The sequence below is a fragment of the Bos taurus genome, chromosome Y, assembly GCF_002263795.3.
Source record: "Bos taurus isolate L1 Dominette 01449 registration number 42190680 breed Hereford chromosome Y, ARS-UCD2.0, whole genome shotgun sequence".
Taxonomy (NCBI): Eukaryota; Metazoa; Chordata; class Mammalia; order Artiodactyla; family Bovidae; genus Bos; species Bos taurus.
In genome coordinates this window covers 9,174,153-9,197,087 of record NC_082638.1, presented here as the reverse complement: position 1 = coordinate 9,197,087, position 22,935 = coordinate 9,174,153, and the positions used below count along the sequence as shown (strand labels likewise).

Sequence of the window (22,935 nt, the reverse complement as noted above, 5' to 3'; positions counted from 1 at the left end):
TCAGTAGTGTTTCCTGGGGGCTTGAACAAGGGGAGGACACACCGTAGTTCAGGGGTACAGAGCGCGTTGTGGGCTCAGGAATGTGTTCCGGGGGCTTGACTAAGGCCAGGAACAAGCCTGAGAGTCCGATGCTGGCCCAGGAGTGTCGGTCGGGGGCTTGAAGAAGTGCAGGACCTGGCCTGGTTCGGTGCAGGGAACCGAGATGTGCGCTCAGGAGTATTTGTCGGGGGTTTGGGCAAGGGCAGGACCCAGGATTTGCTCGCTGTGGCCAGCTGAGTGACAGGCGCCTGTGTTCTGCCTTCTCCCATCACCTTGGACAGCTTCACAGTACCAGTCACGTTGGCCGGATCCATTGTCTGTGCCTTCCCTCAGGGAACCAGAAAACAAGGAGCGCTGGCCTCCGCTGACTTGGAGAACCGCTTTCTCCGTGTGCATCTATCTAGGTCGTTCCTTGTCAATGGCGTGGCCCTGTTGCTAGCCCACCAGCCGTCAGGGCCCACAACACTCCGAGTGAGGCCCCTGTGCTTCCCACCTGTGTAGCTTGCTGAGTGCACCTGTCTCCCTGTCTCCCTGTAGCAGGAAAAGGCCAAAGAGACGCCCGGGCCTGCAAGGGCCCCAAGAGACTGTGACAGGCCTGGGTCTGATCCAATCTTGTGAAGAAGGAGCACGTGGATACAGGCACTCTTCCGATACAAGGCACGGAACCTGAGGCCGTAAAGGTAAGGCGGCAACCCTACACGCCGTCCCTTCTCTTTAACACTACCCAGACGCACTCAGTCCCTGAACCGATGCTGCCCTGGGCACCCGGCCCTGTCTGGGCCCACAGCTCATGCCTCCCTGGGCAGAAAGCAGCTTTGCTACCTCAAAGGCACCAAGAGGCCTTGTACCACCCGGGCCTCACTGCTTTGCTAAATGCCAAGACTCTCTTTCAGTTGCTCTCATTAGGCCCAGCTAGAATTCCCGACAGTCAGGCATCCCTGCTTGCCTACACAGCCCACATGCCAAGGAAGCCAGTCCCCGCTTGGGCCCGGGGACATCCAAGACGGTCACCTGGAAGGCAGGGTGCCTCTGAGTGTCATCTGGTGCAGATGCCCTACGACAGAATCAGAGATTCTGCTCCAGCGACGCTGCCAGAAACCTCCGTCTGGGGCAGACGCGCCCCTTAGCCCCTCTGGCCCCCCCCACCCCCCACCCCCACAGCCGGGGGCAAGACCCCAGAGGAAGGAAGGAATTCACGTCAGGACTTGGAGCACGACCCATGGGGTGTCTTTGGCAGGGCCGCTAATGCCTAGCCCCTGGGCCCTGAAATCCACCAGCAGGCTCTCAACCGCCCCCAGGGGCTTCCCTGTCTGCCATTCTCCCGAGGTCCCTTGGCACATGCAAGTAGCCCACCGTCCTTGCTTCCTCCCTCTTCCCTCCCTCACAGGCACACTCCGGCAGAGGGACGCACACGTACACCCACACCTGCGCCTCCCTCGCCTTTCTGCCCTGCCGAGGAGGCTGGAAATGCCTGGACGTCTGCCACGCTCACACCCTGTCTCTCCTCGCGTGCCTGTGGTTTTGCACGGACAGCCTAGCTTAGCACATCTTGCGTTGTGTTTCGCATCATGCCAGTGTGTGCCACCCTCGTGGAGACAGCGTGCGGGCCGATGGGCCGATCCTGGGCAGCACTGGCCCAGGGCCCTCCCGGGTCTCCTTCTTCCGTGTGTGGAACAAGTCCCCAGTGCAGCAGGCAATCTGTGCCTCTTTCTCCTTCGGGTCTCTGCTCTTCTCTACAGGAACTTGGCCTCCTCTCCACCCCGGGTCCAGCCGTACCCTCGCCCACCATTTCCAGAGGCCGGCCCACGTCCCCATGGACTGAGGGCTCCTCAGGCAGCGGTTTCAAAGCCCCGCCCCACCTGATTTGCCCTCGCGGAATCCTCAGACCATGCACTTCCCTCTCCCTGGTCCAAGCACACACAACCACAAGTTAGAAGTGGCGAGCGTGTTTTGGATTTGGTCTAATTGCGGATTTCTCGAGCCACGGTCCGCAGGTATCACTGGCCATCTTTTCCTCATTCCCATCCCGGATACGGTCATGCGGAGAGTCGGTGACCAACCTCCGTCAGCCTGGGGACGCCTCGTGCCTCCTCTTCTGGTCGCTCGTCACCTCCTCTCCCGTCGCCTTCATCTCTGCGTCCGCCCTGGGCCGGACACACACACACACCCCCGCATAAAGACAGGTGACACAAGCACACGCGTGTACACACACACATGCTTGGCACGTGGACACGGACGCAAACAGGGAACACAGGGGTTTCAGGAGCCGAAGACCCGTGTCCAGCAATGACGGAGATGGTGTCACTAGGCACCATGTCCTGCCCTTGGGGCTCCCTGTCCACCTCCTCCCAGAGACGTCCGGATTTTCCCTGAAGCAACTTCAAGCTCAGCAGGTGTGGTGCTGGTGAGATCAGAGTATTGGATGTGGAAATTCACACAAGATCCCAAAGTCAGCGCACAGGTGCACTGGGGCCCTGGACAGGACGCCCTTTCAATGACAGGCCATCCTAGGTTAAGGGGCGGAAGTGAAGGGCCCAGGCATTCTCAAACTCAGTGAGAGGAAGGACGCCGGGGGAATGGCAGGACCCAAGGACAGATGATTCTGACACAGGCACTTAATTCACCCTGCCTCTAGTCGTATCACCTAGGACTCTCGCGCTGCCACCACAGCTGACTGGAGGGGGACTTACTGCGCTCTCGGACACACCGAGTCCCCCCCAGCCCCCAGTCTCAGCAAGTCACCTGCTACATGCTTGACTCAGGCTCTGGCTCTGCAGCCAGTTTGCATGAGCCTGAGCATCCCCACTTGCGAAAGAAAGTACTGTGCCCCAGCTACTATTCGGCTGTCCCTACGGGGCCTACCTCCAGACCCCATCACCACATGTGTTTCTGTCAGTTGTCTCTCACGGACGAACCTTCCTCCCTGAGGTAGTACTTCAGGGGATCGTCCCACACGTCTTCGCTGATGATCTGCAGGCAACACGAGCAAGGTCAGCCAGGGGCTGACCAGGCTCCCAACCCTCCCATGAGCAGCCAAGAACTCCAACATCAACCACCAACTGTGTGCAAGCCCAAAGCAACCCCACCTCAGCAATCCTGTTCGATTCTGGGCCGTTGTGGCCTGACAGCCAGTTGAGAAAGTTAAGGCTCCTGGTGTCCAGCCTGCGGCTGGGGGCTCCCCGTTCAAAGTCCCAGAACCAGTGGACTGGGGTGGATCGACGTGCCCTGTACCCTGCAGACAGACAGGGGAGACTGGGGTGGACACCGCAGGTGCATCATCCACACGCTTGCACACCCACACTCATCACCCCGGGAGCCACCTTTTACCAGTGATGTCAAGGTAATACTCCTTAATGATCACCGAGTTCAAGAAGTAGGGGTTGTCCCGAAAGGAAAAGATCAGCTTGCAGCGGGACGGCGGATGGCTCCGCACCTGCACCTGCCAGGATAGCGAGGAGGGAAAAGGTGCAAGCTTCTAGGGGCCTCAGCTTGCCTCCAAGGCAGGCATGATCAGCTTCCCCGATGCCTCTCCAAAGTCTCACAGCACAGGAACATGGCTAACACGTTCCTCCCACTCCCCGCCAGGTCCCATACCCACCCTTCCTCAGTCTCCCTCACTGACCTTCAAGTCCATCATGTAGCCGAGAAAGTCTTGATCTTGGTCGCTGATCAGGACGGAGACTTGAGGGTGGCTCATAATCTGCTTTAGGTCAAGGAGCCATTCAGGCCACATGCCGGCCAAGAAGAGCCAGGAGCATCAGCCCTAGTCTGGGGTGGAACAAGGATACTGGAACACGCATCTGCAAGGAGCTTGGCGGGCACTGCCTCTTGCCCGGCCACTGCTGATATCCTCAGGACCTGCCATACCATCAGACACGCTCATGGCTCTGGGCCCCTTGGGATGGTGTGCATCTGCATTCCCCAAGCAGGGGCTGTTTCTGACCGCTACTCTGCTCCTCCAGACCTGTGTATGCTGGGTAGTGGCATGTCACTGCTTATACGGTCAGACTTGCAGTCCTTGTGACAAACCGTGTCTGAAAGTAAAGGGCTTCTTGGGTATGTGTGTGTGTGTTTATGTGTACGTGTGTGTGTGTGTGTGTGTGCGTGTGTGTGTGTGTGCGTGTGTGTGTGAATGACTCACATGTCCCAGCAATGTGCCGGGATCATCCACATTTACACCAATAACTGTCTGCGAACGCTGCTCTTGTGTACCGTCTCTGGTCAATGTTGACTTAGAGGCCTCGGGGGCTGCGCCTCCTCAGATGCAGGCCTGAAGGAGACACTCAAAGGCATGGCTGCGACACGTCCACCTGTGGCCCTGCCCAGGCCCTACTCGGCTGTGCCTTTGGAGCCTGCCAATTGCCCAGGACCGCATTTCCTTCAGTGGCCTCCGGCGCCCTTCCTGTGCCCTCGCCTCCACCCCCTCCGCCTGCTCCTGCCCCTTCTCCCCTTCCTCGTCCTCCTGAGCAGCACACCCCAAGGAGCAGCGCAAAGGATACAGCTTTGGCCCAGAAGCCAGGGATGCCCTGGATGATGGCGCTCCTCCGAGCCAAGTGACGCTTCCTCCTCTGATGGTTCTTGCGCATGAACTGAACGTAAGCCCTGCGGTTTTGCTCACGCTCAGAGCTCAGTTCTACCTGCAGGGCGGCCAGTGCCTGCAGGGCATCCAGCTCCTGGCGCTCACAAGGGCCTCCGGGCCTTTCCTGGCCCTGCTCCTCCACCGTCTTCTCCTCTAGCTCCTGGGAGGGCCGCTGTTCCTGCTCCTCATCCGCCACAACCTCCACCTCCTCCACGATGTCTTCCGCAAGCAGCTGGAACTCCCGCCCGATCCCCGCCACGTCTCCGTCCACCAGGGCCTCGCCCTCCTCCACCGCCTCCACCCTGAAGAGGGTGGCCTCTTGGCCTGGCGTGACAACTGCTGGTGACAAGGTCCCAGCTGCGCACTGCATCACGACGGCAGGCTGCGGGGTGGGGGAGGGGGGGTGGGGGCGGGGCCCTGCCCCCTGAGTACCTGGGCTCACAACTTGGAAGGTGCGGGGTCCCGGGACGCTCCCGCCTTCCTCTGACCGCCTCTCACGTTCCTCTTGGCCTTGGCGGTGACCCCGAGCTGGGGCAGAGGCGAAGGGACGCGACATAAGAGCACAACAAGTGGGGCGTAATGGCGGCCCAGGCTGCAGTAAACCTGTGGGACCGACTAGCTCTTTTGGGGGCGGGGAGTGAGGGGGATTGTCAGAAGGCGGGGGCTGGTGTGTGGGGGTGTTGGCGTGAGGCCGAAGAAAGGGGTGCCAGAAACGCAGGACGGGGTGAACGGGCCCTAGGAGATCCGGCGAACAGGCGGGGGCCTAGGCTGTGAGCCATGCACAGACTGCTGGCCCAAATCTAGACCAATGGCCGACAGGGTAGTGGGCGGCACTCTTATGGACACGCCCCCAGACCGGAGGGCATCTTCCGGGGTTCCTGTGCTGCTCCAGCGCCCCCACGTGGCCAGATTCTGCTCCAGGGAGGGACAGGGTTTTGCATGTGGCCGGGCTAGCCCCAGGCGCTGTCATTGACCTGGCTCTGGAAATTCCAAGCACGGGTTCCTGCTCCGCCATCCGAACCGCACACTCCTGTGTCCCCTGGGACTGGCAATAACTGAGAGCTCTCCCTGAGTATCCAAGGGATACGCAGGGGTGCCAAGGGGCTGGATACTTTTCTTCAAGGGACAGAGAGCCTGCTGCTGTCCGGGTGCTAGGGGAGTAGGGAAGAACCCCACCTACAGTGCTACAGTGGATCTCCACTGTTCGGGAACACCAGCGCCTTAGTGTACAGCGCTCGCTCTGTGTCTCTGTATCTTTGCTTCTGGCATAGCACTGTGTTGGGCAATCCTTCCGCGTGTGTAGCAGGCGCTGGTGTCTGTGTGTCTCCGTCTCTCTAAGTAGTGCTGTTGCCGTCTGCAACTCTGTGGACACCAGCGCTCAGAAGAGACGCTTATCCTTGGCGTGAAGGCAAGCCCTTCTCGTCCTGAGTGAGTTTCACCGGTGGGAGTTCAGAGGGTTTTAGTCCACACGTTCGGAGAGTGCTTTCTCGACCTTGAAAGCCAACAGTGGGCGGTCACTGCTGAAGCGCAGAAGGGGACGGGCGACCCTCCCTCCCTCGCTGGGCCGACGTGAAAGCTGCACAAGCCTGAGGTGCCGTGGCCACACTGTGCGCAGAGGGAGAAACGAGGCCCGCTCTGCTGGCATGAGGCCCCCCCCCCTGAACCTTGTGCGAATGTCGGCCAGGGAGACGCTAAGGACAGCTCCCCGTTAAGTCCCACGACTCACCGGTGTCGGAGACATGCACGGCTGCCATCGACCCTATGGAGGCCCTTTCAAAGTGGTTCTGTTCTCCATGTGAGAACACATCCCAGCCTGCCCTGTGGCCCAAGCCTGTGGGGCCTGGAGCAGCAAGAGGATCAAGCTAAACCAGCCATCCTATAGTCCTGACACACGATATATGCGTTCTACAAAGAGCTTGGGCATGGGCAGGGCCGACCCGATTCAGTTGCATGGACCGAGATGTGGGCTCAAGAGTGTTTGTCGGGGGCTTGAACAAAGGCAGGACCCAGCCTGGGTCATGACAGGGACTGTGCTGTGGCCTCGGGAGTGTCTGTCGGGATGAACAAGGGCAGGATCCAGCCTGGATCAGTGCAGGGACCGAGATGTGCTCCAAGGAGTGTTTATCGGCTGCTTGATCATGGGCAGGACCCAGCCTGGCTCGATGACGGGACCGAGAGGTGGTGTCAGGTGTGTTTGTCAGGGGCTTGAACAAAGGGAGGATCCAGCCTGGTTCAGTGCAGGGACCGAGGGGTGGGCTCAGGAGGATTTGTCGGGGGTTTGAACAAGCGCAGGACCCAGCCTGGTTCAATGCAGCGAGTGAGATGCGGGCACAGTGGTGTTTCCTGGGGGTTGGGGGGGGGAGGGTGGTTGAACAAGGGGAGGACACACCTTAGTTGAGTTCAGGAGCAGGGAGCCAGCTGTGGGCTCAATACTGTTTGCTGGGGGCTTACCTCAGGACAGGAACCAGCCTGAGAATCAGATGCAGGCCCAGAAGTGTTGGTCAGTGGCTTCAACACGTGCAGCTCCTGGCCTGGTTCACGGCAGGGACAGAGAAGCCGGCTCAGGGGTATTTGTTCAGCGGCTTGAACAAGGGCAGGACCCAGACTGCGTCGGTGCAGGGCCCGAGATGTGGGCTCAGGAGTGCTTGTCGGGGCTTGAACATGGGAAGCACCCAGGCTGCTTCAGTGCAGGGACCGGGATGTGGGTTCCGGAGTATCTGTCGGGGGCTTGAACAAGACAAGGAGCCAGCCAGGTTCAATGCAGCGAGTGAGATGCGGGCTCAGTAGTGTTTCCTGGGGGCTTGAACAAGGGGAGGACACACCGTAGTTCAGGGGTACAGAGCGCGTTGTGGGCTCAGGAATGTGTTCCGGGGGCTTGACTAAGGCCAGGAACAAGCCTGAGAGTCCGATGCTGGCCCAGGAGTGTCGGTCGGGGGCTTGAAGAAGTGCAGGACCTGGCCTGGTTCGGTGCAGGGAACCGAGATGTGCGCTCAGGAGTATTTGTCGGGGGTTTGGGCAAGGGCAGGACCCAGGATTTGCTCGCTGTGGCCAGCTGAGTGACAGGCGCCTGTGTTCTGCCTTCTCCCATCACCTTGGACAGCTTCACAGTACCAGTCACGTTGGCCGGATCCATTGTCTGTGCCTTCCCTCAGGGAACCAGAAAACAAGGAGCGCTGGCCTCCGCTGACTTGGAGAACCGCTTTCTCCGTGTGCATCTATCTAGGTCGTTCCTTGTCAATGGCGTGGCCCTGTTGCTAGCCCACCAGCCGTCAGGGCCCACAACACTCCGAGTGAGGCCCCTGTGCTTCCCACCTGTGTAGCTTGCTGAGTGCACCTGTCTCCCTGTCTCCCTGTAGCAGGAAAAGGCCAAAGAGACGCCCGGGCCTGCAAGGGCCCCAAGAGACTGTGACAGGCCTGGGTCTGATCCAATCTTGTGAAGAAGGAGCACGTGGATACAGGCACTCTTCCGATACAAGGCACGGAACCTGAGGCCGTAAAGGTAAGGCGGCAACCCTACACGCCGTCCCTTCTCTTTAACACTACCCAGACGCACTCAGTCCCTGAACCGATGCTGCCCTGGGCACCCGGCCCTGTCTGGGCCCACAGCTCATGCCTCCCTGGGCAGAAAGCAGCTTTGCTACCTCAAAGGCACCAAGAGGCCTTGTACCACCCGGGCCTCACTGCTTTGCTAAATGCCAAGACTCTCTTTCAGTTGCTCTCATTAGGCCCAGCTAGAATTCCCGACAGTCAGGCATCCCTGCTTGCCTACACAGCCCACATGCCAAGGAAGCCAGTCCCCGCTTGGGCCCGGGGACATCCAAGACGGTCACCTGGAAGGCAGGGTGCCTCTGAGTGTCATCTGGTGCAGATGCCCTACGACAGAATCAGAGATTCTGCTCCAGCGACGCTGCCAGAAACCTCCGTCTGGGGCAGACGCGCCCCTTAGCCCCTCTGGCACCCCCCACCCCCCACCCCCACAGCCGGGGGCAAGACCCCAGAGGAAGGAAGGAATTCACGTCAGGACTTGGAGCACGACCCATGGGGTGTCTTTGGCAGGGCCGCTAATGCCTAGCCCCTGGGCCCTGAAATCCACCAGCAGGCTCTCAACCGCCCCCAGGGGCTTCCCTGTCTGCCATTCTCCCGAGGTCCCTTGGCACATGCAAGTAGCCCACCGTCCTTGCTTCCTCCCTCTTCCCTCCCTCACAGGCACACTCCGGCAGAGGGACGCACACGTACACCCACACCTGCGCCTCCCTCGCCTTTCTGCCCTGCCGAGGAGGCTGGAAATGCCTGGACGTCTGCCACGCTCACACCCTGTCTCTCCTCGCGTGCCTGTGGTTTTGCACGGACAGCCTAGCTTAGCACATCTTGCGTTGTGTTTCGCATCATGCCAGTGTGTGCCACCCTCGTGGAGACAGCGTGCGGGCCGATGGGCCGATCCTGGGCAGCACTGGCCCAGGGCCCTCCCGGGTCTCCTTCTTCCGTGTGTGGAACAAGTCCCCAGTGCAGCAGGCAATCTGTGCCTCTTTCTCCTTCGGGTCTCTGCTCTTCTCTACAGGAACTTGGCCTCCTCTCCACCCCGGGTCCAGCCGTACCCTCGCCCACCATTTCCAGAGGCCGGCCCACGTCCCCATGGACTGAGGGCTCCTCAGGCAGCGGTTTCAAAGCCCCGCCCCACCTGATTTGCCCTCGCGGAATCCTCAGACCATGCACTTCCCTCTCCCTGGTCCAAGCACACACAACCACAAGTTAGAAGTGGCGAGCGTGTTTTGGATTTGGTCTAATTGCGGATTTCTCGAGCCACGGTCCGCAGGTATCACTGGCCATCTTTTCCTCATTCCCATCCCGGATACGGTCATGCGGAGAGTCGGTGACCAACCTCCGTCAGCCTGGGGACGCCTCGTGCCTCCTCTTCTGGTCGCTCGTCACCTCCTCTCCCGTCGCCTTCATCTCTGCGTCCGCCCTGGGCCGGACACACACACACACCCCCGCATAAAGACAGGTGACACAAGCACACGCGTGTACACACACACATGCTTGGCACGTGGACACGGACGCAAACAGGGAACACAGGGGTTTCAGGAGCCGAAGACCCGTGTCCAGCAATGACGGAGATGGTGTCACTAGGCACCATGTCCTGCCCTTGGGGCTCCCTGTCCACCTCCTCCCAGAGACGTCCGGATTTTCCCTGAAGCAACTTCAAGCTCAGCAGGTGTGGTGCTGGTGAGATCAGAGTATTGGATGTGGAAATTCACACAAGATCCCAAAGTCAGCGCACAGGTGCACTGGGGCCCTGGACAGGACGCCCTTTCAATGACAGGCCATCCTAGGTTAAGGGGCGGAAGTGAAGGGCCCAGGCATTCTCAAACTCAGTGAGAGGAAGGACGCCGGGGGAATGGCAGGACCCAAGGACAGATGATTCTGACACAGGCACTTAATTCACCCTGCCTCTAGTCGTATCACCTAGGACTCTCGCGCTGCCACCACAGCTGACTGGAGGGGGACTTACTGCGCTCTCGGACACACCGAGTCCCCCCCAGCCCCCAGTCTCAGCAAGTCACCTGCTACATGCTTGACTCAGGCTCTGGCTCTGCAGCCAGTTTGCATGAGCCTGAGCATCCCCACTTGCGAAAGAAAGTACTGTGCCCCAGCTACTATTCGGCTGTCCCTACGGGGCCTACCTCCAGACCCCATCACCACATGTGTTTCTGTCAGTTGTCTCTCACGGACGAACCTTCCTCCCTGAGGTAGTACTTCAGGGGATCGTCCCACACGTCTTCGCTGATGATCTGCAGGCAACACGAGCAAGGTCAGCCAGGGGCTGACCAGGCTCCCAACCCTCCCATGAGCAGCCAAGAACTCCAACATCAACCACCAACTGTGTGCAAGCCCAAAGCAACCCCACCTCAGCAATCCTGTTCGATTCTGGGCCGTTGTGGCCTGACAGCCAGTTGAGAAAGTTAAGGCTCCTGGTGTCCAGCCTGCGGCTGGGGGCTCCCCGTTCAAAGTCCCAGAACCAGTGGACTGGAGTGGATCGACGTGCCCTGTACCCTGCAGACAGACAGGGGAGACTGGGGTGGACACCGCAGGTGCATCATCCACACGCTTGCACACCCACACTCATCACCCCGGGAGCCACCTTTTACCAGTGATGTCAAGGTAATACTCCTTAATGATCACCGAGTTCAAGAAGTAGGGGTTGTCCCGAAAGGAAAAGATCAGCTTGCAGCGGGACGGCGGATGGCTCCGCACCTGCACCTGCCAGGATAGCGAGGAGGGAAAAGGTGCAAGCTTTTAGGGGCCTCAGCTTGCCTCCAAGGCAGGCATGATCAGCTTCCCCGATGCCTCTCCAAAGTCTCACAGCACAGGAACATGGCTAACACGTTCCTCCCACTCCCCGCCAGGTCCCATACCCACCCTTCCTCAGTCTCCCTCACTGACCTTCAAGTCCATCATGTAGCCGAGAAAGTCTTGATCTTGGTCGCTGATCAGGACGGAGACTTGAGGGTGGCTCATAATCTGCTTTAGGTCAAGGAGCCATTCAGGCCACATGCCGGCCAAGAAGAGCCAGGAGCATCAGCCCTAGTCTGGGGTGGAACAAGGATACTGGAACACGCAACTGCAAGGAGCTTGGCGGGCACTGCCTCTTGCCCGGCCACTGCTGATATCCTCAGGACCTGCCATACCATCAGACACGCTCATGGCTCTGGGCCCCTTGGGATGGTGTGCATCTGCATTCCCCAAGCAGGGGCTGTTTCTGACCGCTACTCTGCTCCTCCAGACCTGTGTATGCTGGGTAGTGGCATGTCACTGCTTATACGGTCAGACTTGCAGTCCTTGTGACAAACCGTGTCTGAAAGTAAAGGGCTTCTTGGGTATGTGTGTGTGTGTTTATGTGTACGTGTGTGTGTGTGTGCGCGTGCGTGTGCGTGTGTGCGTGTGTGTGTGAATGACTCACATGTCCCAGCAATGTGCCGGGATCACCCACATTTACACCAATAACTGTCTGCGAACGCTGCTCTTGTGTACCGTCTCTGGTCAATGTTGACTTAGAGGCCTCGGGGGCTGCGCCTCCTCAGATGCAGGCCTGAAGGAGACACTCAAAGGCATGGCTGTGACACGTCCACCTGTGGCCCTGCCCAGGCCCTACTCGGCTGTGCCTTTGGAGCCTGCCAATTGCCCAGGACCGCATTTCCTTCAGTGGCCTCCGGCGCCCTTCCTGTGCCCTCACCTCCACCCCCTCCGCCTGCTCCTGCCCCTTCTCCCCTTCCTCGTCCTCCTGAGCAGCGGACCCCAAGGAGCAGCGCAAAGGATACAGCTTTGGCCCAGAAGCCAGGGATGCCCTGGATGATGGCGCTCCTCTGAGCCAAGTGACGCTTCCTCCTCTGATGGTTCTTGCGCATGAACTGAACGTAAGCCCTGCGGTTTTGCTCACGCTCAGAGCTCAGTTCTACCTGCAGGGCGGCCAGTGCCTGCAGGGCATCCAGCTCCTGGCGCTCACAAGGGCCTCCGGGCCTTTCCTGGCCCTGCTCCTCCACCGTCTTCTCCTCTAGCTCCTGGGAGGGCCGCTGTTCCTGCTCCTCATCCGCCACAACCTCCACCTCCTCCACGATGTCTTCCGCAAGCAGCTGGAACTCCCGCCCGATCCCCGCCACGTCTCGGTCCACCAGGGCCTCGCCCTCCTCCACCGCCTCCACCCTGAAGAGGGTGGCCTCTTGGCCTGGCGTGACAACTGCTGGTGACAAGGTCCCAGCTGCGCACTGCATCACGACGGCAGGCTGCGGGGTGGGGGAGGGGGGGTGGGGGCGGGGCCCTGCCCCCTGAGTACCTGGGCTCACAACTTGGAAGGTGCGGGGTCCCGGGACGCTCCCGCCTTCCTCTGACCGCCTCTCACGTTCCTCTTGGCCTTGGCGGTGACCCCGAGCTGGGGCAGAGGCGAAGGGACGCGACATAAGAGCACAACAAGTGGGGCGTAATGGCGGCCCAGGCTGCAGTAAACCTGTGGGACCGACTAGCTCTTTTGGGGGCGGGGAGTGAGGGGGATTGTCAGAAGGCGGGGGCTGCTGTGTGGGGGTGTTGGCGTGAGGCCGAAGAAAGGGGTGCCAGAAACGCAGGACGGGGTGAACGGGCCCTAGGAGATCCGGCGAACAGGCGGGGGCCTAGGCTGTGAGCCATGCACAGACTGCTGGCCCAAATCTAGACCAATGGCCGACAGGGTAGTGGGCGGCACTCTTATGGACACGCCCCCAGACCGGAGGGCATCTTCCGGGGTTCCTGTGCTGCTCCAGCGCCCCCACGTGGCCAGATTCTGCTCCAGGGAGGGACAGGGTTTTGCATGTGGCCGGGCTAGCCCCAGGCGCTGTCATTGACCTGGCTCTGGAAATTCCAAGCACGGGTTCCTGCTCCGCCATCCGAACCGCACACTCCTGTGTCCCCTGGGACTGGCAATAACTGAGAGCTCTCCCTGAGTATCCAAGGGATACGCAGGGGTGCCAAGGGGCTGGATACTTTTCTTCAAGGGACAGAGAGCCTGCTGCTGTCCGGATGCTAGGGGAGTAGGGAAGAACCCCACCTACAGTGCTACAGTGGATCTCCACTGTTCGGGAACACCAGCGCCTTAGTGTACAGCGCTCGCTCTGTGTCTCTGTATCTTTGCTTCTGGCATAGCACTGTGTTGGGCAATCCTTCCGCGTGTGTAGCAGGCGCTGGTGTCTGTGTGTCTCCGTCTCTCTAAGTAGTGCTGTTGCCGTCTGCAACTCTGTGGACACCAGCGCTCAGAAGAGACGCTTATCCTTGGCGTGAAGGCAAGCCCTTCTCGTCCTGAGTGAGTTTCACCGGTGGGAGTTCAGAGGGTTTTAGTCCACACGTTCGGAGAGTGCTTTCTCGACCTTGAAAGCCAACAGTGGGCGGTCACTGCTGAAGCGCAGAAGGGGACGGGCGACCCTCCCTCCCTCGCTGGGCCGACGTGAAAGCTGCACAAGCCTGAGGTGCCGTGGCCACACTGTGCGCAGAGGGAGAAACGAGGCCCGCTCTGCTGGCATGAGGCCCCCCCCCTGAACCTTGTGCGAATGCCGGCCAGGGAGACGCTAAGGACAGCTCCCCGTTAAGTCCCACGACTCACCGGTGTCGGAGACATGCACGGCTGCCATCGACCCTATGGAGGCCCTTTCAAAGTGGTTCTGTTCTCCATGTGAGAACACATCCCAGCCTGCCCTGTGGCCCAAGCCTGTGGGGCCTGGAGCAGCAAGAGGATCAAGCTAAACCAGCCATCCTATAGTCCTGACACACGATATATGCGTTCTACAAAGAGCTTGGGCATGGGCAGGGCCGACCCGATTCAGTTGCATGGACCGAGATGTGGGTTCAAGAGTGTTTGTCGGGGGCTTGAACAAAGGCAGGACCCAGCCTGGGTCATGACAGGGACTGTGCTGTGGCCTCGGGAGTGTCTGTCGGGATGAACAAGGGCAGGATCCAGCCTGGATCAGTGCAGGGACCGAGATGTGCTCCAAGGAGTGTTTATCGGCTGCTTGATCATGGGCAGGACCCAGCCTGGCTCGATGACGGGACCGAGAGGTGGTGTCAGGTGTGTTTGTCAGGGGCTTGAACAAAGGGAGGATCCAGCCTGGTTCAGTGCAGGGACCGAGGGGTGGGCTCAGGAGGATTTGTCGGGGGTTTGAACAAGCGCAGGACCCAGCCTGGTTCAATGCAGCGAGTGAGATGCGGGCACAGTGGTGTTTCCTGGGGGGTGGGGGGGGGGGAGGGTGGTTGAACAAGGGGAGGACACACCTTAGTTGAGTTCAGGAGCAGGGAGCCAGCTGTGGGCTCAATACTGTTTGCTGGGGGCTTACCTCAGGCCAGGAACCAGCCTGAGAATCAGATGCAGGCCCAGAAGTGTTGGTCAGTGGCTTCAACACGTGCAGCTCCTGGCCTGGTTCACGGCAGGGACAGAGAAGCCGGCTCAGGGGTATTTGTTCAGCGGCTTGAACAAGGGCAGGACCCAGACTGCGTCGGTGCAGGGCCCGAGATGTGGGCTCAGGAGTGCTTGTCGGGGCTTGAACATGGGAAGCACCCAGGCTGCTTCAGTGCAGGGACCGGGATGTGGGTTCCGGAGTATCTGTCGGGGGCTTGAACAAGACAAGGAGCCAGCCAGGTTCAATGCAGCGAGTGAGATGCGGGCTCAGTAGTGTTTCCTGGGGGCTTGAACAAGGGGAGGACACACCGTAGTTCAGGGGTACAGAGCGCGTTGTGGGCTCAGGAATGTGTTCCGGGGGCTTGACTAAGGCCAGGAACATGCCTGAGAGTCCGATGCTGGCCCAGGAGTGTCGGTCGGGGGCTTGAAGAAGTGCAGGACCTGGCCTGGTTCGGTGCAGGGAACCGAGATGTGCGCTCAGGAGTATTTGTCGGGGGTTTGGGCAAGGGCAGGACCCAGGATTTGCTCGCTGTGGCCAGCTGAGTGACAGGCGCCTGTGTTCTGCCTTCTCCCATCACCTTGGACAGCTTCACAGTACCAGTCACGTTGGCCGGATCCATTGTCTGTGCCTTCCCTCAGGGAACCAGAAAACAAGGAGCGCTGGCCTCCGCTGACTTGGAGAACCGCTTTCTCCGTGTGCATCTATCTAGGTCGTTCCTTGTCAATGGCGTGGCCCTGTTGCTAGCCCACCAGCCGTCAGGGCCCACAACACTCCGAGTGAGGCCCCTGTGCTTCCCACCTGTGTAGCTTGCTGAGTGCACCTGTCTCCCTGTCTCCCTGTAGCAGGAAAAGGCCAAAGAGACGCCCGGGCCTGCAAGGGCCCCAAGAGACTGTGACAGGCCTGGGTCTGATCCAATCTTGTGAAGAAGGAGCACGTGGATACAGGCACTCTTCCGATACAAGGCACGGAACCTGAGGCCGTAAAGGTAAGGCGGCAACCCTACACGCCGTCCCTTCTCTTTAACACTACCCAGACGCACTCAGTCCCTGAACCGATGCTGCCCTGGGCACCCGGCCCTGTCTGGGCCCACAGCTCATGCCTCCCTGGGCAGAAAGCAGCTTTGCTACCTCAAAGGCACCAAGAGGCCTTGTACCACCCGGGCCTCACTGCTTTGCTAAATGCCAAGACTCTCTTTCAGTTGCTCTCATTAGGCCCAGCTAGAATTCCCGACAGTCAGGCATCCCTGCTTGCCTACACAGCCCACATGCCAAGGAAGCCAGTCCCCGCTTGGGCGCGGGGACATCCAAGACGGTCACCTGGAAGGCAGGGTGCCTCTGAGTGTCATCTGGTGCAGATGCCCTACGACAGAATCAGAGATTCTGCTCCAGCGACGCTGCCAGAAACCTCCGTCTGGGGCAGACGCACCCCTTAGCCCCTCTGGCCACCCCCCCACCCCCACAGCCGGGGGCAAGACCCCAGAGGAAGGAAGGAATTCACGTCAGGACTTGGAGCACGACCCATGGGGTGTCTTTGGCAGGGCCGCTAATGCCTAGCCCCTGGGCCCTGAAATCCACCAGCAGGCTCTCAACCGCCCCCAGGGGCTTCCCTGTCTGCCATTCTCCCGAGGTCCCTTGGCACATGCAAGTAGCCCACCGTCCTTGCTTCCTCCCTCTTCCCTCCCTCACAGGCACACTCCGGCAGAGGGACGCACACGTACACCCACACCTGCGCCTCCCTCGCCTTTCTGCCCTGCCGAGGAGGCTGGAAATGCCTGGACGTCTGCCACGCTCACACCCTGTCTCTCCTCGCGTGCCTGTGGTTTTGCACGGACAGCCTAGCTTAGCACATCTTGCGTTGTGTTTCGCATCATGCCAGTGTGTGCCACCCTCGTGGAGACAGCGTGCGGGCCGATGGGCCGATCCTGGGCAGCACTGGCCCAGGGCCCTCCCGGGTCTCCTTCTTCCGTGTGTGGAACAAGTCCCCAGTGCAGCAGGCAATCTGTGCCTCTTTCTCCTTCGGGTCTCTGCTCTTCTCTACAGGAACTTGGCCTCCTCTCCACCCCGGGTCCAGCCATACCCTCGCCCACCATTTCCAGAGGCCAGCCCACGTCCCCATGGACTGAGGGCTCCTCAGGCAGCGGTTTCAAAGCCCCGCCCCACCTGATTTGCCCTCGCGGAATCCTCAGACCATGCACTTCCCTCTCCCTGGTCCAAGCACACACAACCACAAGTTAGAAGTGGCGAGCGTGTTTTGGATTTGGTCTAATTGCGGATTTCTCGAGCCACGGTCCGCAGGATGTATCACTGGCCATCTTTTCCTCATTCCCATCCCGGATACGGTCATGCGGAGAGTCGGTGACCAACCTCCGTCAGCCTGGGGACGCCTCGTGCCTCCTCTTCTGGTCGCTCGTCACCTCCTCTCCCGTCGCCTTCATCTCTGCGTCCGCCCTGGGCCGGACACACACACACACCCCCGCATAAAGACAGGTGACACAAGCACACGCGTGTACACACACACATGCTTGGCACGTGGACACGGACGCAAACAGGGAACACAGGGGTTTCAGGAGCCGAAGACCCGTGTCCAGCAATGACGGAGATGGTGTCACTAGGCACCATGTCCTGCCCTTGGGGCTCCCTGTCCACCTCCTCCCAGAGACGTCCGGATTTTCCCTGAAGCAACTTCAAGCTCAGCAGGTGTGGTGCTGGTGAGATCAGAGTATTGGATGTGGAAATTCACACAAGATCCCAAAGTCAGCGCACAGGTGCACTGGGGCCCTGGACAGGACGCCCTTTCAATGACAGGCCATCCTAGGTTAAGGGGCGGAAGTGAAGGGCCCAGGCATTCTCAAACTCAGTGAGAGGAAGGACGCCGGGGGAATGGCAGGACCCAAGGACAGATGATTCTGACACAGGCACTTAATTCACCCTGCCTCTAGTCGTATCACCTAGGACTCTCGCGCTGCCACCACAGCTGACTGGAGGGGGACTTACTGCGCTCTCAGACACACCGAGTCCCCCCCCAGCCCCCAGTCTCAGCAAGTCACCTGCTACATGCTTGACTCAGGTTCTGGCTCTGCAGCCAGTTTGCATGAGCCTGAGCATCCCCACTTGCGAAAGAAAGTACTGTGTCCCAGCTACTATTCGGCTGTCCCTACGGGGCCTACCTCCAGACCCCATCACCACATGTGTTTCTGTCAGTTGTCTCTCACGGACGAACCTTCCTCCCTGAGGTAGTACTTCAGGGGATCGTCCCACACGTCTTCGCTGATGATCTGCAGGCAACACGAGCAAGGTCAGCCAGGGGCTGACCAGGCTCCCAACCCTCCCATGAGCAGCCAAGAACTCCAACATCAACCACCAACTGTGTGCAAGCCCAAAGCAACCCCACCTCAGCAATCCTGTTCGATTCTGGGCCGTTGTGGCCTGACAGCCAGTTGAGAAAGTTAAGGCTCCTGGTGTCCAGCCTGCGGCTGGGGGCTCCCCATTCAAAGTCCCAGAACCAGTGGACTGGAGTGGATCGACGTGCCCTGTACCCTGCAGACAGACAGGGGAGACTGGGGTGGACACCGCAGGTGCATCATCCACACGCTTGCACACCCACACTCATCACCCCGGGAGCCACCTTTTACCAGTGATGTCAAGGTAATACTCCTTAATGATCACCGAGTTCAAGAAGTAGGGGTTGTCCCGAAAGGAAAAGATCAGCTTGCAGCGGGACGGCGGATGGCTCCGCACCTGCACCTGCCAGGATAGCGAGGAGGGAAAAGGTGCAAGCTTTTAGGGGCCTCAGCTTGCCTCCAAGGCAGGCATGATCAGCTTCCCCGATGCCTCTCCAAAGTCTCACAGCACAGGAACATGGCTAACACGTTCCTCCCACTCCCCGCCAGGTCCCATACCCACCCTTCCTCAGTCTCCCTCACTGACCTTCAAGTCCATCATGTAGCCGAGAAAGTCTTGATCTTGGTCGCTGATCAGGACGGAGACTTGAGGGTGGCTCATAATCTGCTTTAGGTCAAGGAGCCATTCAGGCCACATGCCGGCCAAGAAGAGCCAGGAGCATCAGCCCTAGTCTGGGGTGGAACAAGGATACTGGAACACGCATCTGCAAGGAGCTTGGCGGGCACTGCCTCTTGCCCGGCCACTGCTGATATCCTCAGGACCTGCCATACCATCAGACACGCTCATGGCTCTGGGCCCCTTGGGATGGTGTGCATCTGCATTCCCCAAGCAGGGGCTGTTTCTGACCGCTACTCTGCTCCTCCAGACCTGTGTATGCTGGGTAGTGGCATGTCACTGCTTATACGGTCAGACTTGCAGTCCTTGTGACAAACCGTGTCTGAAAGTAAAGGGCTTCTTGGGTATGTGTGTGTGTGTTTATGTGTACGTGTGTGTGTGCGTGTGCGTGTGTGCGTGTGTGTGTGAATGACTCACATGTCCCAGCAATGTGCCGGGATCACCCACATTTACACCAATAACTGTCTGCGAACGCTGCTCTTGTGTACCGTCTCTGGTCAATGTTGACTTAGAGGCCTCGGGGGCTGCGCCTCCTCAGATGCAGGCCTGAAGGAGACACTCAAAGGCATGGCTGCGACACGTCCACCTGTGGCCCTGCCCAGGCCCTACTCGGCTGTGCCTTTGGAGCCTGCCAATTGCCCAGGACCGCATTTCCTTCAGTGGCCTCGGGCGCCCTTCCTGTGCCCTCGCCTACACCCCCTCCGCCTGCTCCTGCCCCTTCTCCCCTTCCTCGTCCTCCTGAGCAGCGGACCCCAAGGAGCAGCGCAAAGGATACAGCTTTGGCCCAGAAGCCAGGGATGCCCTGGATGATGGCGCTCCTCCGAGCCAAGTGACGCTTCCTCCTCTGATGGTTCTTGCGCATGAACTGAACGTAAGCCCTGCGGTTTTGCTCACGCTCAGAGCTCAGTTCTACCTGCAGGGCGGCCAGTGCCTGCAGGGCATCCAGCTCCTGGCGCTCACAAGGGCCTCCGGGCCTTTCCTGGCCCTGCTCCTCCACCGTCTTCTCCTCTAGCTCCTGGGAGGGCCGCTGTTCCTGCTCCTCATCCGCCACAACCTCCACCTCCTCCACGATGTCTTCCGCAAGCAGCTGGAACTCCCGCCCGATCCCCGCCACGTCTCCGTCCACCAGGGCCTCGCCCTCCTCCACCGCCTCCACCCTGAAGAGGGTGGCCTCTTGGCCTGGCGTGACAACTGCTGGTGACAAGGTCCCAGCTGTGCACTGCATCACGACGGCAGGCTGCGGGGTGGGGGAGGGGCGGGTGGGGGCGGGGCCCTGCCCCCTGAGTACCTGGGCTCACAACTTGGAAGGTGCGGGGTCCCGGGACGCTCCCGCCTTCCTCTGACCGCCTCTCACGTTCCTCTTGGCCTTGGCGGTGACCCCGAGCTGGGGCAGAGGCGAAGGGACGCGACATAAGAGCACAACAAGTGGGGCGTAATGGCGGCCCAGGCTGCAGTAAACCTGTGGGACCGACTAGCTCTTTTGGGGGCGGGGAGTGAGGGGGATTGTCAGAAGGCGGGGGCTGCTGTGTGGGGGTGTTGGCGTGAGGCCGAAGAAAGGGGTGCCAGAAACGCAGGACGGGGTGAACGGGCCCTAGGAGATCCGGCGAACAGGCGGGGGCCTAGGCTGTGAGCCATGCACAGACTGCTGGCCCAAATCTAGACCAATGGCCGACAGGGTAGTGGGCGGCACTCTTATGGACACGCCCCCAGACCGGAGGGCATCTTCCGGGGTTCCTGTGCTGCTCCAGCGCCCCCACGTGGCCAGATTCTGCTCCAGGGAGGGACAGGGTTTTGCATGTGGCCGGGCTAGCCCCAGGCGCTGTCATTGACCTGGCTCTGGAAATTCCAAGCACGGGTTCCTGCTCCGCAGTCCGAACCGCACACTCCTGTGTCCCCTGGGACTGGCAATAACTGAGAGCTCTCCCTGAGTATCCAAGGGATACGCAGGGGTGCCAAGGGGCTGGATACTTTTCTTCAAGGGACAGAGAGCCTGCTGCTGTCCGGATGCTAGGGGAGTAGGGAAGAACCCCACCTACAGTGCTACAGTGGATCTCCACTGTTCGGGAACACCAGCGCCTTAGTGTACAGCGCTCGCTCTGTGTCTCTGTATCTTTGCTTCTGGCATAGCACTGTGTTGGGCAATCCTTCCGCGTGTGTAGCAGGCGCTGGTGTCTGTGTGTCTCCGTCTCTCTAAGTAGTGCTGTTGCCGTCTGCAACTCTGTGGACACCAGCGCTCAGAAGAGACGCTTATCCTTGGCGTGAAGGCAAGCCCTTCTCGTCCTGAGTGAGTTTCACCGGTGGGAGTTCAGAGGGTTTTAGTCCACACGTTCGGAGAGTGCTTTCTCGACCTTGAAAGCCAACAGTGGGCGGTCACTGCTGAAGCGCAGAAGGAGACGGGCGACCCTCCCTCCCTCGCTGGGCCGACGTGAAAGCTGCACAAGCCTGAGGTGCCGTGGCCACACTGTGCGCAGACGGAGAAACGAGGCCCGCTCTGCTGGCATGAGGGACCCCCCCTGAACCTTGTGCGAATGCCGGCCAGGGAGACGCTAAGGACAGCTCCCCGTTAAGTCCCACGACTCACCGGTGTCGGAGACATGCACGGCTGCCATCGACCCTATGGAGGCCCTTTCAAAGTGGTTCTGTTCTCCATGTGAGAACACATCCCAGCCTGCCCTGTGGCCCAAGCCTGTGGGGCCTGGAGCAGCAAGAGGATCAAGCTAAACCAGCCATCCTATAGTCCTGACACACGATATATGCGTTCTACAAAGAGCTTGGGCATGGGCAGGGCCGACCCGATTCAGTTGCATGAACCGAGATGTGGGCTCAAGAGTGTTTGTCGGGGGCTTGAACAAAGGCAGGACCCAGCCTGGGTCATGGCAGGGACTGTGCTGTGGCCTCGGGAGTGTCTGTCGGGATGAACAAGGGCAGGATCCAGCCTGGATCAGTGCAGGGACCGAGATGTGCTCCAAGGAGTGTTTATCGGCTGCTTGATCATGGGCAGGACCCAGCCTGGCTCGATGACGGGACCGAGAGGTGGTGTCAGGTGTGTTTGTCAGGGGCTTGAACAAAGGGAGGATCCAGCCTGGTTCAGTGCAGGGACCGAGGGGTGGGCTCAGGAGGATTTGTCGGGGGTTTGAACAAGCGCAGGACCCAGCCTGGTTCAATGCAGCGAGTGAGATGCGGGCACAGTGGTGTTTCCTGGGGGGTGGGGGGGGGGAGGGTGGTTGAACAAGGGGAGGACACACCTTAGTTGAGTTCAGGAGCAGGGAGCCAGCTGTGGGCTCAATACTGTTTGCTGGGGGCTTACCTCAGGCCAGGAACCAGCCTGAGAATCAGATGCAGGCCCAGAAGTGTTGGTCAGTGGCTTCAACACGTGCAGCTCCTGGCCTGGTTCACGGCAGGGACAGAGAAGCCTGCTCAGGGGTATTTGTTCAGCGGCTTGAACAAGGGCAGGACCCAGACTGGGTCGGTGCAGGGCCCGAGATGTGGGCTCAGGAGTGCTTGTCGGGGCTTGAACATGGGAAGCACCCAGCCTGCTTCAGTGCAGGGACCGGGATGTGGGCTCAGGAGAGTTTGTCGGGGCTGGAAGATGGGCAGGGCCCACCCGATTCAGTGCAGCGCCCGAGATGTGGGCTCAGGAGTATTTGTCGGGGTCGGGAACAAGGGCAGCACCCAGCCGGGATCAGTGCAGGGACCGAGATGTGGGTTCCGGAGTATCTGTCGGGGGCTTGAACAAGACAAGGAGCCAGCCAGGTTCAATGCAGCGAGTGAGATGCGGGCTCAGTAGTGTTTCCTGGGGGCTTGAACAAGGGGAGGACACACCGTAGTTCAGGGGTACAGAGCGCGTTGTGGGCTCAGGAATGTGTTCCGGGGGCTTGACTAAGGCCAGGAACATGCCTGAGAGTCCGATGCTGGCCCAGGAGTGTCGGTCGGGGGCTTGAAGAAGTGCAGGACCTGGCCTGGTTCGGTGCAGGGAACCGAGATGTGCGCTCAGGAGTATTTGTCGGGGGTTTGGGCAAGGGCAGGACCCAGGATTTGCTCGCTGTGGCCAGCTGAGTGACAGGCGCCTGTGTTCTGCCTTCTCCCATCACCTTGGACAGCTTCACAGTACCAGTCACGTTGGCCGGATCCATTGTCTGTGCCTTCCCTCAGGGAACCAGAAAACAAGGAGCGCTGGCCTCCGCTGACTTGGAGAACCGCTTTCTCCGTGTGCATCTATCTAGGTCGTTCCTTGTCAATGGCGTGGCCCTGTTGCTAGCCCACCAGCCGTCAGGGCCCACAACACTCCGAGTGAGGCCCCTGTGCTTCCCACCTGTGTAGCTTGCTGAGTGCACCTGTCTCCCTGTCTCCCTGTAGCAGGAAAAGGCCAAAGAGACGCCCGGGCCTGCAA

At 60.0% G+C, this 22,935-nt stretch overlaps 2 protein-coding genes across 2 annotated transcripts; both read right to left on the bottom strand.

Moving 5' to 3' along the window:
- Window positions 1–2,931: 2,931 nt before the first annotated feature.
- LOC132344573 (testis-specific Y-encoded protein 1-like) lies at window positions 2,932–5,066 on the bottom strand (the record flags this gene model as incomplete). Its single annotated transcript, XM_059884238.1, has 6 exons — window positions 2,932–3,009; window positions 3,126–3,271; window positions 3,367–3,478; window positions 3,662–3,739; window positions 4,539–4,954; window positions 5,051–5,066. Coding segments are annotated over 6 exons (846 nt in total), but the record flags the coding sequence as incomplete, so codon positions are not given.
- A 12,659-nt stretch (window positions 5,067–17,725) lies between these two features.
- Window positions 17,726–19,957, bottom strand: LOC132344572 (testis-specific Y-encoded protein 1-like). Its single transcript, XM_059884237.1, has 6 exons — window positions 19,834–19,957; window positions 19,321–19,736; window positions 18,456–18,533; window positions 18,161–18,272; window positions 17,920–18,065; window positions 17,726–17,803 (listed from the first exon to the last, which is right to left on the bottom strand). Exons 1-6 carry the CDS (start codon window positions 19,955–19,957, stop codon window positions 17,726–17,728), a joined length of 954 nt encoding a protein of 317 aa, XP_059740220.1.
- Window positions 19,958–22,935: the final 2,978 nt, after the last annotated feature.

Bases quoted from the DNA above. Each gene is read 5' to 3' on its own strand.
- LOC132344572 (XM_059884237.1), bottom strand. From the start codon at position 19,957: ATGTCGCGTCCCTTCGCCTCTGCCCCAGCTCGGGGTCACCGCCAAGGC. The intron at 19,737-19,833 runs GTACTCAGGGGG...TGTCACCAGCAG, and splicing joins CTTCCAAGTTGTGAGCCCAG to TTGTCACGCCAGGCCAAGAG. The intron at 18,534-19,320 runs GTATCCTTTGCG...GACCTAAAGCAG, and splicing joins CTGGCTTCTGGGCCAAAGCT to ATTATGAGCCACCCTCAAGT.